The following is a 15985-nucleotide window of genomic DNA, read 5'->3' as shown; positions in this document are numbered from 1 at the left end:
AAATGACATTTTTCAAGTGTTTAATTGCACATGAAAATGGAAATTCATTTTCCACCCCAATCAAAAAGTCCACCAAAACATAGATTTCACTTTCCCACCCATATTTTCTATCCCCAATTCTTCTCCACTCATATCTTCTTCTTTTTTACCACCACCACCACCATTACACTAACCTCGCCGTCGTCTCCGTCTTCGTCATCGTCATCTCTGGTCACCTTCTCTCTCTCTCTCTCTCACCTTCTTCGCCACCACCATCATCACCATGTTCTCCCCCCATTTTCCTCATCATCTTCTTCCTCCCTTACCTCCGTCGCCACCATCACTACCACGTTCTCCCATCTTTTTCCTCACTTACCTCCACCGTCGCTGTCGTTGCCACCATGGTCGTTGCCTCCACCGCCATCTCCTCCGTCGCCATCACCCTCACCGTCGCTACTACCACCGCCGCCACATCCTCCCCCCTCCCTCTTCCTCCTCATCTTTTTTTTTCTCATATTTTTTTTTATGATTTTATCCAAGTAAAATCAAACAATGGAATCTGATTTTCCAACCCTACCTATTTTCCACAACTATTTTTCCATTGATTTCAAATTTCATGGAAAGTCACTTTCCATGCAATCAAACATACCCTAAGACTGTTGACTCCTCTAAATTTGCATCATAAACTTCAAGATTTGTCTTGAGTTGTCATTTTCTCACACCCCCTCTGACACACGCCCCTGTACATTTCTTTCCGTGACATGAGTTAGAATTATACACCACTGTACATCCCAATAAATATGTGTGTAATTGTGTATCGCGAGAAAAAAAATCTACAATCTTAACACATGTCACGTTAGGGGTGGTAAGAAAATCATCATTCTTGTCTTCTGCTAGATTCTATAATTATTCAAGAGGAAAACACTAGCCCTATTCCTTGGTTGAGATTTTCTTATTAAACAAATCGATGAAATGGTAAACCAACTAGTGTTGGCCATTGTGATCAAGGCCTCTTTTAAAAAAGGGAGAGGTCTTGAAATACTAAGGATTTTCAAGATTAATGTAAATTTAAAATTTTTTGTATTAATTCATAAAAGACAAATATAAAATTATATTATTCATAGAAAGCAGCACAGATCTCTAGGAAATGTGTTTTGAAAACCTGACTGATGATCCGACCGCTTGTATTAACCAATTTTTGGCATAAAAGTTGCATATGAAATATAAATCACTAATTTTTTACCATGGATGCAGGAACACAAATTTTGGTCTGGTAGAACAACCAGTTTGTGCGGTTGAACCTTCAGTTTAAACAACCGTCGGTTCTACACCATTTATCGATTTCTCATGAATTGAATCAACATTTTTAAAATTTTCAGTCGAACCTGCTTCAGCCATTGATCCAGTCCAATTTTCAAAACACTGGTTTTTATCTTAACTTAACCATCTATTTGATGGAGAGCCTTAACTATGATTGGGAGTAGAAAAGTCCAACCCAAGCATATAGTAAAATCCCAGGAGTTGCTATTGGCAGCCCAAATTTTATTTATTACACCCTAAGTTCTTAAATTATTTATCAAAACCCAATTAAAGATTAAAAGTTAAAACACATTCTTTAAACATTACAAAGATTTGGCTCAAATTATACTCTCAACATTATAATACTCATTCAAACAATTTGAGTAGAGTTGTTTACAATTATGATTAGGCTCGTGTAAATTCCCAAACCTCAACAAAAATATATAAAAAAAAGAAATCTAGCAAAAAAAAAAAAATGCAAGAGATCTCAACCATTCACTTATTTTCTTTACTTTTAATTGGGTGTAATAAGTAAAAGTTGGAGTGCTAATAGCAACTCTCAAAATCACACCACATGTCCAAGGGATAGTGGGATGATTAAATGGATACACAATCTTGACTATGTAAACACAAAATCTGATAATCGAAAATTATTCTCGATAAATATTATTGAGATATGTGTTATTAGATGCTCGTAAAATCCCAATCTTTGGATGTTTTGCTTACATGATCAGGATCATTTGTTATTTCACGAGTCAAAGTAGCCTGATCCATACATACATACAGTCTTGTGTTAAATTATCAGCTTATAGTATAGTAGCCGTATTCTTTCGTTGGGTCTGCAAAAATATTTATTTTCAAATTAACGAGTCCCACCTCAAAATTTAGAGAGTGATGGCTCTTGATGTAAATTTTTTGGCTTTTCAACTACAGGGGTGGAATATGTTGTGAATCGCATACACATGTCAAATACAATCTAAACCGTGCATCACATGTACATATTTTATTCAACATTGGTCGACTATTAAGCATCCAGAAAGATAGAAAGATAGAAATATGAAGTCAACGTCAACGTCAAGTCAAAAATAAGACCCACACCTCAGAATTCACATTGTTCTTTGTGGTCACTACTTTCTATAGGGATTGTTTTGACAAAAGTGAATTAGAAGAAACAATTAAGGAAAGCAAAGTGGGAACTATGTTTCTCGTGCTTTTGACCGTCTTATCATATTCTACTCTCTCTCATCAAGTTGATCGAGGTCAACGTCAGTATACAACCCCTTCTTTCTAAAGAAGACTCAAATAAGTATTGTGGAGGACTGCACTGCGAGTTGGGACCCTCCCACAGTTCCACTAGATGGTTTTCGAGACACACCATGTACATATCACGAGAATTATTTATGAACTGTTGGAAGGTTGGGAAGTCCGTCCCATTTCCATGCATATTAGGGTCCAAGGGTGGGGCTAGGATTTTCTAATAGTGGGGGCAAACTATGGTTAGTTGTATAGTTGAAGAACTTGAAGATAGATGGTTTTAGGGAGCAATTCAAAGGTTTTTAGTTAGACGTTGAAGAATAACATATTTAGGTCATTTCCAATTAGTAGATGAGAAAATCTGATCAAGAGACAATGCATTGTCAAAAAATTGAGGGGGGGGGGGGGGGGGGGGGGGGGGGGGGGGCAAATGGGGAGAGTGGTGAGGGAGTGAGGACAAATGGGACATGTAATTAGTTTGATGGTTTGGAGCATTACATACATTGTTTTCCTCCCTGAAGACATGTTTGATATCCCATTCAATATATTTCAGCAATACCCAACTTCTTGCAATTAGATGCTTAAGAACCAAAGGGAAGTTCCACTAGTCAATCCCTTTTACCAATAGTTCGGAGTCTGTTTCAATTTGTATGTAATCACACAATTTTTAAACATTTATCCAATTGTATTAAAAAAGACTTGGTTTTTAATCACAGACTTTCTCAGCTTCCCCACAGGTGTTTCCAAGCTTAGGAGGTAAAAGGCTTCAATTCTATGGTTAAAATAACCTATTTAAAAGGTTCACCAAGGGATGAATCAAGAATTTATAGGATAAAAGAAATGCCATGTGGCATGCAAAGAACTCGTGACATTCACTTGCAATCTAACTATAGGGAGTGTAGGAGCAGCATTGTACTTATTTTAAGGGTCTTCAACAGATCTATGTAGTATGTACTTGTTGGCCATATATTACTATAATCAGCTGTATTATTATATCTTAGAGCATCTTCAATGATAATGTTATAATTGTCTCGTTTAATTTCAATTTTTTGAAATAATAAAGTGAAAAAAAATGCCATATTTGACACGTGACTCCTCAATACTTCACCTAAAAAAATGCTATTGGTTTATTTTTTATGATAATTTAGTAAAAAAAATTAAAAAATAATTATTTTTATATTTTGGATGACAATTTGACAAAAAGATTAATTCAAAATTTTGAGATTGTCTAAATATAACACTGCTTTTAGTATATTCCATTTTTGAGAGACAATATGACACTTGCCTTAAAGAGCTTTAATGGGAGACAATTCCAAATTCACCAAAATTTAAGACGTCATTGGGGATGCTCTTAGATTTTGATTAGATTAATAGTACTTAGGGTAGTTAGGATAACTATAAAACTACCTTATACTTATATATCCATATTTTTTTTATTTGATGTAACCTCCTGGAAATAGTTTATATAAAAAAGAAAAAAGAAATATAGGATAAAGGTGTTACAAGGGGCAAGCCCCTAATTTACATGATTCAAATCCCCAGAAGTCCATTTATCATCCACTAACTTTCTTCAGGCTACAAAGAGTAACTCATCCATTGATCAAGAAAAATTAAATTACAGGTAAATCTTGTATCAATCGAGTTAGAAGCTAGAGCACGGCAACTGAATTTCCTTTACAGAATTGATAGCAAGCAATCTCTCTAATACAGAAAAAGACTTGACTTGCACAACCTTTGAAATTGCCTTATTATGAGAAATTCAAATATAACCCATATTGCAATCGAAAGGAATTGATTTGAGGAGATTACCCAATAAAGAAGCCGCCTTAAACCTTTCCAATATAAAAGCGAAGGACGTTAAAATGTGGAGTTTTACGGGGGGATTGAAAGTATTCTCCTTGTAAAGTGGAGTTTTATGCGATTGTTCAAGATTAACAATGCTGATAGTATTAGCTCATTTAAAGGAAGACTATCTTGAATTCAACATGAAGCTCCCAAATACATCAATAATCAAGGTAATTGACACTGGTGACATGTAAAATAAGTGGCACTTTAATTTAAAAAAATTAGTTTTGTGCCGAAATATAAAACTGAGCAGTTAAGTCAATGATAGATGATTTGAGTTGTAGATGCACACTTCTAAACAATTTCATGGTTTGTTATATGATCATGATCTTGATCTTGCATGACTTTGGCATATAAAAACGTTGCAAAGATGGGGTCACATCATGATTTTCTAATCCATAATGATATTACTTTCATGGCTCTCGCTCGTGCATTCCTGAATATTCTATGCAAGAGGGAGTCATATTCAATGAGTTACATGGTAGAATCTTGTGCTGGTATTTAGGTCATTATTTTGATTCATCCCTCTTTTATTATTTTTTATTGGGTAGATTACCATTGACGAAATTCAGATTCCATCTCACTGTTCATTTTAATTCCCAAAACATGAAGTGCGAGATAGCAGGTTTTTCAAAGTGATGATCTTACTGATAATTTTTTTTTTCAAAGTGACAATCTCGCTGGTTTATATAGTGAAGATCTCGTTACTTTGTAGTGAACCTACAAGATCGTCACTTTTATAACCAACCAAATTGTCTCTTTGAAGGAAAAAAAATTATATATATATATATATACATGGATCAGGATCCGTATACATATAAAGCTACTCATAAAGCTACAACGTGTTTTGTCTTATATGGGTAAAAATGTTTGGAATGGGCTGATTTTTTGTGAGGATGATCTCTATGGTGAGTAGATCATCCTTGCCAAAAATCAGCCTATTATGAAACTTTTAGCCCCATGTTTACAAGTTGAAAAATTTTAAACCATCCAATTTTTGTAAATAACTTTTGATGGGGTTAGAAGTTTTGGAATGGAATGATTTTTTTCAAAGATGATCCTCTCACCACAGAGATCATCCTCACAAAAAATCAGTCCATTCCGAACCTTTTTAACCATATAAGACAAAAACGTTGTAGCTTTATGAGTAGCTTTATGTGCCTACGGAACCCCACCATATATATATAAAGTAGTGACATTGTAAAACCTGTGAACTTGCACTTCGTGTTTTGGAAATTAAAATGAACAGTGAGCCAGAATCAAAATTTCCTCAAAAGCTAATCACGTTTTGGTAAATTTTTCTTTTTTATTTGCTTATCAAGCAAGCCAGCCACACACACACAAAAAGAATTACGAGGCATACCTCAAAGAGTTCATTTGTCTCTTTGCTAATTTTCTTTGGAGGAACAGTGAAGGTAAAAATAAAATGCATCTTGCACAGTGGGCAAAAGTTGCTAAACCCAAGGTTTGCGTTTTCTACAGCTAGAAGAGATTCAGACTGTGGAGAAAGATAGAATCCAAAATTTCAGAGCATTACTAAGTTAATTCAAAAGAAACTTTACAAGTTGGAAATAGGACTTCCACTTATATAAGGTATGAAATTTGGAGTATTGATGGTATCTTACTCACTTTCTCTCTTCTCAAGGGCTATCAATGACTTAATTATAAATGTGACTTCCCATATATATAGGTGGTGGAGGAAGTTTCTAGCATGTTAGATTGTTTGTTCAAGAAGTTTTCTAAAGGATTCAAGATGGAAAGCGAAAATATATTAGAAATTAAGGTTGGTTGCATGGAAAATAGAGATAATTGATGGTAATGGGGTTCATCCATAAAGGTGGAGATTCTAGAAACGTACATGGGAAAAGGTAATGAGGTAGAGAAGAGAGAGAAAGTGACATGTGCTAACCACATATGTGAAGTGGGGTCAATACAAAATTACATAAGTACCTTCACTACAATCCTTAAAATAAAATAAGACTTCTAGAAAATTAACTTTAAAATATAACACATAAATTAGGCATGATTAAACTATGTTGAAAATTGTTAACAGAGAGTGAGCTTTGGTCGGAATTCATTAAAGGCAAGTACATGAAGGAGAAAAGCTTCTACAATCTAAGGACTGATAAAAAATCATCTCCAATTTGGAAATCAATGGTTAAGGTTATGCCCGCGTTATTGCAGAATTCCAAATTCATAGTGGGGACCGGATCTAAAATATTGTTTATATATCACAACTAGAGGGTTCAGGGTGCTTTGGTGGAAGTGTTTCCGAACGTACAAAATTTATCTATGTTGAGTGATGTGTGGAATAACCGTATTTGGAATTTTGAAAAAATTGAAGCTCTTCACGGCTTGGAGGTTGCTCAATTTTGCAAGAATATAGAGGTGGATCGGGGGAGAATAGATAAGGCGATTTGGATTCCAACCACAAACGACAGATTCACAAAACATATAGCATGGAATTGTATCAGATCTAAAGGTATAAACCATTCTAAATGGCAACTTGTTTAGAACTCTAAATGCCCAACAAAAATTCTGATTTTTAGTTGGAAAGTGATGCATTTAGCATGCCTAGTTGATTCATTAGGAGAAAATGGGGATTTTGTGGTCCTTCTCAATGCTTTTTTTGTAAAGTTCATGAAGAAGAAATCCACCATTTATTCTTCAACTGTGTTTTCACCAAAGATTTATGGACTAAAATCTATGAATTGCCAAACCCTAGAGGAGGGCTGGTTTCTTTTGTGATTCAAGCTTGCAAGAACTCTTCTAGTTGAATCTCTAAAATGGTTCCTTGGCTACAGCTATGGGAACTATGGTTGGCTCATAATGCTGCGACATTTGAGGGAAAAAAATGCTCCAAGGATGACATTCTAAAGAGACTACAGAAGTGGATTACTGAACTAAGTTTTCTTCATAATCACAAATCATCTCCATCATCTTTTGCAGCATTGAATTAGGTTAAGCCATCATTGGGTAGGTTAAAATTGAACAGTGATGATTCAAGCATACGGAATCCTGGAAAGGTGGGGGCAAAATGTATCTTAAGGGACAATGAAGGAGAGTTAGTTAAGACTGGTTATTGTTTTCTCGGTGAGGGAATAAATAATTTTGTGGAGTTTAACGCTCTACTTTTTGGGCTGAAATTATCTTTCATGCAATGGTCAAAAATTATTATCGAATCTGATTCGATGTTGTTAGTTGATGCAGCCAAGGGTGGAAATCTCCCATGGCATCTCGAGTTTATCTTCTTCAAGGTTTTGGAGATTTTGGATCAAATAGAATGGGGCATTAGACACGTTTACAGGGAAGCTAATAGTACAGCTGATGTATACGCTTATTTTTCATAATGTTTCTGATTTTCCTTTCTTCGCTCCTAAGGCGTTTGTGGGTGATCAATTGAATCTCCCAAACCCTAGGCTAATGTAATTTCTCTTATTTAGTACAAATACATGCTTGATTACCCACACACACACACACACACACACAAAAGAAAAACAAAAAGAGTATTCTGTATACCCTTGATATCCCCTGAAAAAAAATACATATATATCATTCTACCAGTGCTTGCCATACTCTGATGAGATACACCAGCAGCGATTGCCTTTTTTTTTTTTTAGTTGCTAAGTAAGCAAAAGATGTATTAATTGAGGTTTAGTGTAACCAAGTTTCTCTACTAATTTCAAACCAAAGCAACCTTAATTAATCCCTTCACTCTGCCTCGACTGTGAAAACTGGCGCTCTTCACGAAGAATGCAGTCTACATGATTCCACCAAGAAAGTGGGCTTAATGATCATTGCATCATTTAGTAGAATTCCCAGGTTTCTACTGGCATCAATTGGTTGAAACAATAATCTGTGCAGTACTCATTGTTGTAGAAATCAAATGGATACAAGGTTTCTATAAAATTCTCTTGGATGAATGAATCTCCTTCTATAAACGGTTCAGTCCAGAAACTTGTATCGAGTTGTACAAGTGTTTCCGTTGAATTGGTGTTTAAATCAGTAACCTTGTCCTTCCAAGTTATAGCTGAATCCATGCTAGATGAGGAGCATGAGCTTTCCAAATTTGGGTGTGTTTTATCTTTGAGGAGAAACATATTGGACTCTGATCCACTCTCCCATTCAGCTTCCCATTTGGTTACCTCGATCGAATTCGATTTTTCTTCCTCTAACGCAACCTGATTTTGTTTCAAGTGTTTCTTTAAGTAGGTGTGCCAGTGATTCTTTATATCATTATCCGTTCTTCCTGGTAATTTTGCTGCAATGGCAGACCATCTGCTCAAGAAACAACAAATCATGCAATTTTATAAGAAAATTTTATATAGGATTCCAAGTAGTTCTTCTTCGATAGCTTTGTAAAAGTTATTTCTAAGAAGCCTAGATCAATTAATTAATATATACCTATTACCGAGCGATTCATGTAAGTTGATGATGGTTCCTTCTTCTTCTTTACTAAAGTTCCCTCGCTTGATATCAGGCCGTAGGTAATTCTTCCATCGGAGTCTGCAACTCTTCCCACATCTTGATAAACCTGCATATAGAAATCAAGACTTAAACTGACTATTTTTCCAACTATTGTGATGAAAAATGTGGGGTAGTCTAAAAAAAAAAAAAAGACTGGCGTGATTATGTTCCAAGGAATACATAATACATCAAATTTATTTATCTAAGATAGAATTTACTCAAATTCAAGAATAATTAAAGAGTAGTCATAAGTGAAATTCTTGTTAAATATGTCTTCCTATTGATGAAGTTTAGGCTTGAAATATGTATTTGTACCAGCAAATTTGGGAAGCTCTCTCCAGTTCCAATGGCCATGTTTCATAATGTAAGCAGTCAACTTCGCATCTTCTTCAAGACTCCATGACCCTCTCTTCAAACCTGTTTTCTCAAAGCGGGCAGTTTTCCTCACCATCTCTAAGGAGAGACCCTTCTCTCTTGATTTCAAAAATTGTCAAAAGCTTTTGAGCTGCAGTAAAACCTCAGACTGATATTTATACTAGAAGCACATCCAGAAATGTCGTTAATATGTTTCTCGAAAGTGATATTTAATATTGGAAAATGGTACTTATACGCACATGGACTTGGAAAAGGGTTTATTTCTTTTTATTATTATTTTTGTTCTATTTTATTATTTGATTTACAACATCCACCATTCCACCGGCAATTTATGAGCTGTGCTAAGGAAACATCGTTTCACACTAGGAGGTGTGAGCTCATAACCATCACATCAAAGCATTGTGAAAGCGAATGACAAAGTCCCTCAAGGAATTTTCATTTGGCAGATTTACCAAAACATGCACAACATTTCGGTTGATTTCGAAAACGATACACTGTAGCAATTAATTTCAAAAATGGTAAATTTACCATTTTCGAAATTAATTTTTTTTATCAAAACGGTAAAAACAGTAAAATGTATTTTTTTTACCGAAAATACCCTTTTTTATTTTTTAACTGAAATTACGAAAATAAAATTGATTTCGGTAAAAAAAAAATTATAAATACATATTATTGTTAGATTACTGAAAGAGAGTGAATATTTTTAGTTAGATTTTCATTTTTTTAAGGTTAAAATTATAAATATATATGTAAAACAAAAAAAGGGTATTTTCGGTATAAAAAAATATTTTACTGTTTTTACCGTTTTGATAAAAAATATTAATTCCGAAAACGATAAATTTATCGTTTTCTGAATTAATTGCTACAGTGTACCATTTTCGAAATTAATTTCGAAAACTCTACCGTTTTGATAAATTATTCTTTTCATTTTGTATACAGTTCTCCTTGAAATTTGGACCTTGACCCTTATAATGAAAGCCAGGTAGGCCAAAACAATAATTAATTAGTCTTATGGGGAGGGTGTTTCTAAGAAGTTGCAATCTATATTTATTTAACTAAATAAAAAAAATTTCTCATTATCTAGGGAGGTATATAGAGATACGTCAAAAAAAAAAAAAAAAAAACCTCATTCCAAAACTTCTAATCCTATCAAAAATGGATGGTCCAGGATTCTTTAACTTGTAAACATGGGATTAGCAGTTTTAGAATAGATTGATTTTTTACAAGGATTATCTTCTCATCATAGACATCATCCTCACAAAAAATCAGTCCATTCCAAACATTTGTGTCCATATAAGATAAAAACACATTGTAATTTAATGAATACCTTTACGTGTCTAACCTATAATTTAATAAAGAAGATTAAAAAAATATCATTTTTTTATATTTTTATATTAAAGATTACTAAAAGGCTTCACACCTATTCAGTCCTATTTCTACTAGTCTACTTTGAATATCACGTGTAGCTTTATAACCCTTTCAGACCATCTAGTTCATGGAAGACATGGTAGACCATAAAGGCAGTCTACATAGACTTGACCCTGATCCAGATTTCTTAAGGTGAATGGGATCTATCATTTGATGAGTCCCATTTGAGATTTCCAACGGTCATGATGCACGCGATTTTGAATGATTGGTCGCTTTTGATGGTAAGTATAATTAATAGAATGTTAATTATGGGTGTGACTCGTTTGTTTTCTTACGAGTACATGCATGTGGATCACGTTGCTTTGACTATCATCCCAAACTCATTAATTTCCTTTCATTGACAGACACGTGGTTTCTGATAATACATAAGTACACAGAAGGACTCAGATAAAGAGGTAAAACAGAAGCTTCTATCATGATCAATCCTATCAGTTCTATTTTCACATTGCGTGTTAGTCGAAGGCAAGGCAAGCATTTTCCATCAGAAAAATGACTTTTGACAACCATATCTTCTGTAGCGTGCTTTTCTTGTAACATTTTTTCCAAGTCAAGAAAGCGCCACCTTGAGGAAAGACAATTGTAATAAGGATCTAGTAATGGGACAGCTAACTAACCGGTTTTCTACAGGATCACATACAGTGACATGTTCTTAAATAATAGGAACGGCTTCTGGCGCCTATGTGGCATGCGTTTGATTGCAGGACCCAAGATTTTCTTGTAAATGTTAAAAAAAAGGGTATTTATGTCATTTCTCATTAATATATATATATATATATATGGGTCCCGTTATTTGGCTAACAGTTTGGCAAACACTTTTTCAAAACATGGGTTAGAGGTCTTGGAATGGGCTGATTTTTGGTGAGGATGATCTCTATGGTGAGGAGATCATCCTCACCAAAAATCAGCTCATTCCAAAACTTCTAGCCCCAGTTTACAAGTTGAAAAATCGTGAACCGTCCATTTTTTGTAAATCATTTTTGATGGGATTAGAAGTTTTGGAATGGGCTGATTTTTTATGAGGATGATCTCCTCACCGTAGAGATCATCCTCACCAAAAATCTGCCCATTTCAATACCTCTAACCCATGTTTTGAAAAATGTGTTTGCCAAACTGTTGGCCAAATAACGCTACCCTATATATATATATATATATGAAAGAAGGCCCAAGTCAAAACAACATGACACATCCACAAACTGCCTCCATGCCCCTTACGACAATCTTATCTAATAGATATTTTATTTGAATTCCTTACCTCTACAATATGAAACAAAAAACCTTTCGAATTTAGTATCTTCCCAATATTAGTTTTCTTAATCTCTTGGGTGACATTTATAAGCTAGTTTTTAACCTTCTAATCTAAAGAACAAGATAGGATTTTTAAAATTAAAGATATTAGGATTTTTAATTGAAAATTCTTAATTTTTTATATAAGGGATTAAGATAACATATAATAAGATAGAATCAAATAAATTAAAATTAATTTTGTGTATGGGTTGAACTTCTTGAAGATGCTAATTTTACTTGGGAAGAGGGAGGGGGGGGGGGGGGGGCGGGGGGGTTGGTTCCAAGTTGAAAAGAGGATATTTAGATCCCTTTCTTTCTGCGTGGAAAAGAAAAATAGGCATCAATTTGATAGTAAAAGTGGGGGTATTTCGAATATTCACCAAAGTGTAAAAAGGTGTCTAATCATGTTAAAAATCCAAGGGGGCGGTGGTAAAAATTGGAGGGAGAAGAGGGAGTGGGGAGGCAACATGGTCAAATGGGGAATGTTATTAGTTGAAAAATAGAGGGTATCTCAAATTGAAACGTAAATGCAAGGGTATCTAAACTCACCCAAGAAAAAATTTCCTCACTGGCTCCACCTATATTTGGTTGGAGTTTAAAACACATTGGACTCCTAATCATGCCACTTTTCTAATCACATCCTACACAATGTGTTTAATCTCCATTAAACTCATGCCACGTAGACACCATAGGTTGTGACTCATATCTACTTACACGTAGTGTGATATATTTAATAACCAACCAAAACATGCCTTGTAAAAAAGACCATGTCGCTATTGGAATAGGACACCGACTTTGGATCACGACTCACAAATAATACATTAACCCTCTTTGGGTTAAACGACCTAAATCAGATTTTAAAATTTTTAAAAAAAAATCTCATCTTTTTTGAACTGGTAAAAACTTTGAAATTGGACAGGTACTAAACTCCTAAATTTAAAACTAAAAGTAAAATTGATTTTGCAGTCTTGTTGATTTCATGCCCCCAACCATCCAAAAATCCTAAAAGGTGGCATAAGGAAAAATAAAAAATTAAATATACAATGAAAGATATGCTCCCTACTTTTGACATGTTAATAAGCAAAATATTATTTAAAAGGTGCTTTTGAGTTTTCACATACTTGAGTTTTGGGGTGTCAATGTGTCGGATCCTAAGTGAAAACTAGCGAGCATCCCATCTTGTTTACATGCAAGTCTTATACTTCTGGTAACAGATCTAAAATAAGTGAAATTAGAATCACCGAAAACCATTGTGTTAATCGGCCATGAAGAAATGAACCAAACAAAAAAAATGTAGGTGACAATAGCATTCCATCTTGTTTACATGTAAATTTTTTTTCCACCACAAAAAATGAGAATTATGTGTCTCTTATCATAGTCGTTGGATTGACTTTAATCTAATGGTTAGGATAAGTTTCACTTTTGGAACCTGTTATGGGATTTTATTTTAGGATTGGGTTTTCTTGTGATAGTGGTTTTCCAATTATATTAGGATAGTGGTGACCAAACACTATCCCATTGGGTTGAGAACTCCATTCCACCTCTAATTTGAATCCTAGTTGATCTTTAATCTTCTCCTTATATATTTTGGTATTGGATTGTACTTTGTACTAAGTCAATTCTTCTAGAATATTTAGTTGATCTTATACAGCTAACTAATCGATAATGGTCTTATCCTTGATAGGGGGACATAGGTCATCGTTTCCAATTATGAAAGGCACCCCCCACTTCAATAAGGTTGCTTGGTTGGATGGTTACTGTGGAAGGCAATTCTCGGAGCTATCGACACATGGCTCCCAGTAGAATTAGTGCTAACCCACCGAGTCAAGTAAGATCTACCGTAGTATAGAGCTGGGACGGAACTAGCTTGGAACACGTGATGTTTACGTGATAGACACGACAACATCACCATTGATAGGACGAGACGTAACAACCCGTACTTTGACAGATCGTTTGTACCTACCTCAAACCTGTCAGGGCAATTGCAGCAACTCCTGCCGCTGACAAGCCAGAAAGTAGGTTAACCACTTCAGCTAGATCATTGAGAATATCTTGGTGAAACCCTCATTCAGGATTCTTATAAATACTCGGATGCAATTCATGACAAAGGTTATAAAAATTCAACTCTGAGAACCTTTTAATAACTCGGCATTAATTCTAACTTGATCGTCAGAGTGGTCCTATTACAGATCCCACCGAGATAAAAGACTTCAAGAGGTATCCTAACGTAGTGCAAGAAATTGCATCTATAGACAACAATTCCAGATCGAACATTTTCTTTAGGATAACCGAGTGAGATAACATAGTTTGAAGAAGTTTATTAGTTGCAAACACTACGTGAAAATTGGAAAATTCGACAGGCCAAGGCCTACAAAATATAGAAATTGAATTTCAATGGCCCAAGGCTGTCAAATTTGTTATATTCCTTAGATTTGACAGCTTTGACCTTCAAATGTCTTCAATCCTCCAATAATTTGATAGTCAATCCGTCGAAGAAAAAAAATTTGACGACGAAAAAAAAAAAAACTTAATCCGTCAAATTTTATGAAATTCAATAGCCTTGGACTGTCAAATATAGGTTTTTTCACATTGTAAAGCACCAATGCTAGATTATTTATGATTTATTTACAAGCAAGTTAGAAGTCTAGGAGAATTGAATCCGTCATAAGACAAGTTAATAGTTAGGTTCGTTTAAATTTTATGTTCTTGATTACTCAGATTAATACTGTATTAACGGATCTTAATCTGAAATATAGGTTTTAAGTCCAAAGTCCGATAGTCCAAGGTTCCCTTCCCTTAATATGTGATAATTTTCAAGGATTTTCCATTATATCAAGCATCTATCATAAGGGGACTTAATTTGATGATGGTGGATAATGAATTGTAATGAAAAATAAAGAAAATTATATTTAAATAAATTAACTATCAAGGTATACGAAGTGAAACCTATTAATCTTCAAGGCTTATTTTTGGAACATATATTTAATACTTGGCTAATTACTACATTTTCTAACGACTTGCTCAATTCCCTAGATGGGAAGAGTCTAACTGATTATTGTAACTTCAATGTAAAATTAAAAGAAAAGGAAAAAAAAAAAAAAATAGAATTGAAAAAAATAAAGCTTTGATTAATTCGTTCTTGTGCTATAACATTGTCGAGACCTTCATTTTTCTTGTTTACAAAATTAAACTAACTACCTAACCTATCTACCATTTACAAGAAGACAAACTCTCAAAAAATATAAAGAAGAAGAGGGAGGAGAGAAATGAAATTAAATGACTTAGTTAAGGTGTCATGGTGTAACTCCAAGGTAAGGAATTGGAGGCATGTATAGGATTTAGAGGTAGATAATTGATTAAAAACTTAAGCAAAGTGGAGAATGATAAGAAAATTTAGGTATGACTAAAGTAAAAGGGTTTTGAAAGTTAAATAAAACTTGGTTTTAAGCTTTAATTTAGACCTGGACTAAGTCATTGGTTTTTGGCTTAGGATCCATTTGAGTATTATTCATTACGAGGTCTTAAGACTTTACATTTAATTTAAAGAAACTCAAAGGCGCCAAGTCCAAGTTTCAAAGACCAAGCTCATAGTCATTGTGCCACAGTCCAATCCAACCACGCCATGATCGAAGAATAAATTTAAATTCAAATATCTCACATTAGCTTACATTTTATGATCTCGGTCTCCTCTTAAAACTTGTAAATGTATTTGTTAATTTTCAAATGAATCCGAATTTGCTCAATTTTGACATTGAAATAAAAAAGTTATGCTCATTTTATGAACGTTGTGTAGAAGTCCATATCACCTATATTACTCTCGAAGAAATTGATGATTTTTGTATTTTTTTATTTATTATTTCCTCACTGTGTTAATTATCATACAAAATAAACACATATAAATTAGTAAATTTTGAATTTGATTGTAATTGCATGCAAAAATCTATGATAATTCAATAAAAATGTGCAATGCAATTATTTAATGATGAGATGATTTCTTACGTGAAGAATCGAACTTTTATAGAGAAAAAACTGAATATATACCATGAAAATAAGT

The 15985-nt window shown here is 34.1% G+C and overlaps 1 protein-coding gene across 1 annotated transcript; it reads right to left on the bottom strand.

Annotated features, from left to right (window-relative positions):
- Nucleotides 1-7651: 7651 nt before the first annotated feature.
- LOC147392101 (transcription factor MYB15-like) lies at nucleotides 7652-9353 on the bottom strand. The gene is made up of 3 exons (XM_086417413.1): nucleotides 9160-9353; nucleotides 8782-8911; nucleotides 7652-8655 (listed from the first exon to the last, which is right to left on the bottom strand). The coding sequence occupies exons 1-3, from the start codon at nucleotides 9293-9295 to the stop codon at nucleotides 8184-8186; spliced, it is 738 nt and encodes a 245-aa protein (XP_086273539.1). The 5' UTR covers nucleotides 9296-9353; the 3' UTR covers nucleotides 7652-8183.
- Between the last annotated feature and the right edge of the window lie 6632 nt (nucleotides 9354-15985).

Source organism: Akebia trifoliata, chromosome 11 (assembly GCF_017979445.1).
Source record: "Akebia trifoliata isolate Shusen 1 chromosome 11, ASM1797944v1, whole genome shotgun sequence".
NCBI classification, from domain to species: domain Eukaryota; kingdom Viridiplantae; phylum Streptophyta; class Magnoliopsida; order Ranunculales; family Lardizabalaceae; genus Akebia; species Akebia trifoliata.
The sequence above is the reverse complement of the archived record's forward strand: the minus strand, read 5'-3'. Positions and strand labels throughout refer to the sequence as shown.

Bases quoted from the DNA above. Each gene is read 5' to 3' on its own strand.
- LOC147392101 (XM_086417413.1), bottom strand. From the start codon at position 9,295: ATGGTGAGGAAAACTGCCCGCTTTGAGAAAACAGGTTTGAAGAGAGGG. The intron at 8,912-9,159 runs GTACAAATACAT...TTCTATATGCAG, and splicing joins AGAGCTTCCCAAATTTGCTG to GTTTATCAAGATGTGGGAAG. The intron at 8,656-8,781 runs GTATATATTAAT...TTTCTTGAGCAG, and splicing joins CATGAATCGCTCGGTAATAG to ATGGTCTGCCATTGCAGCAA.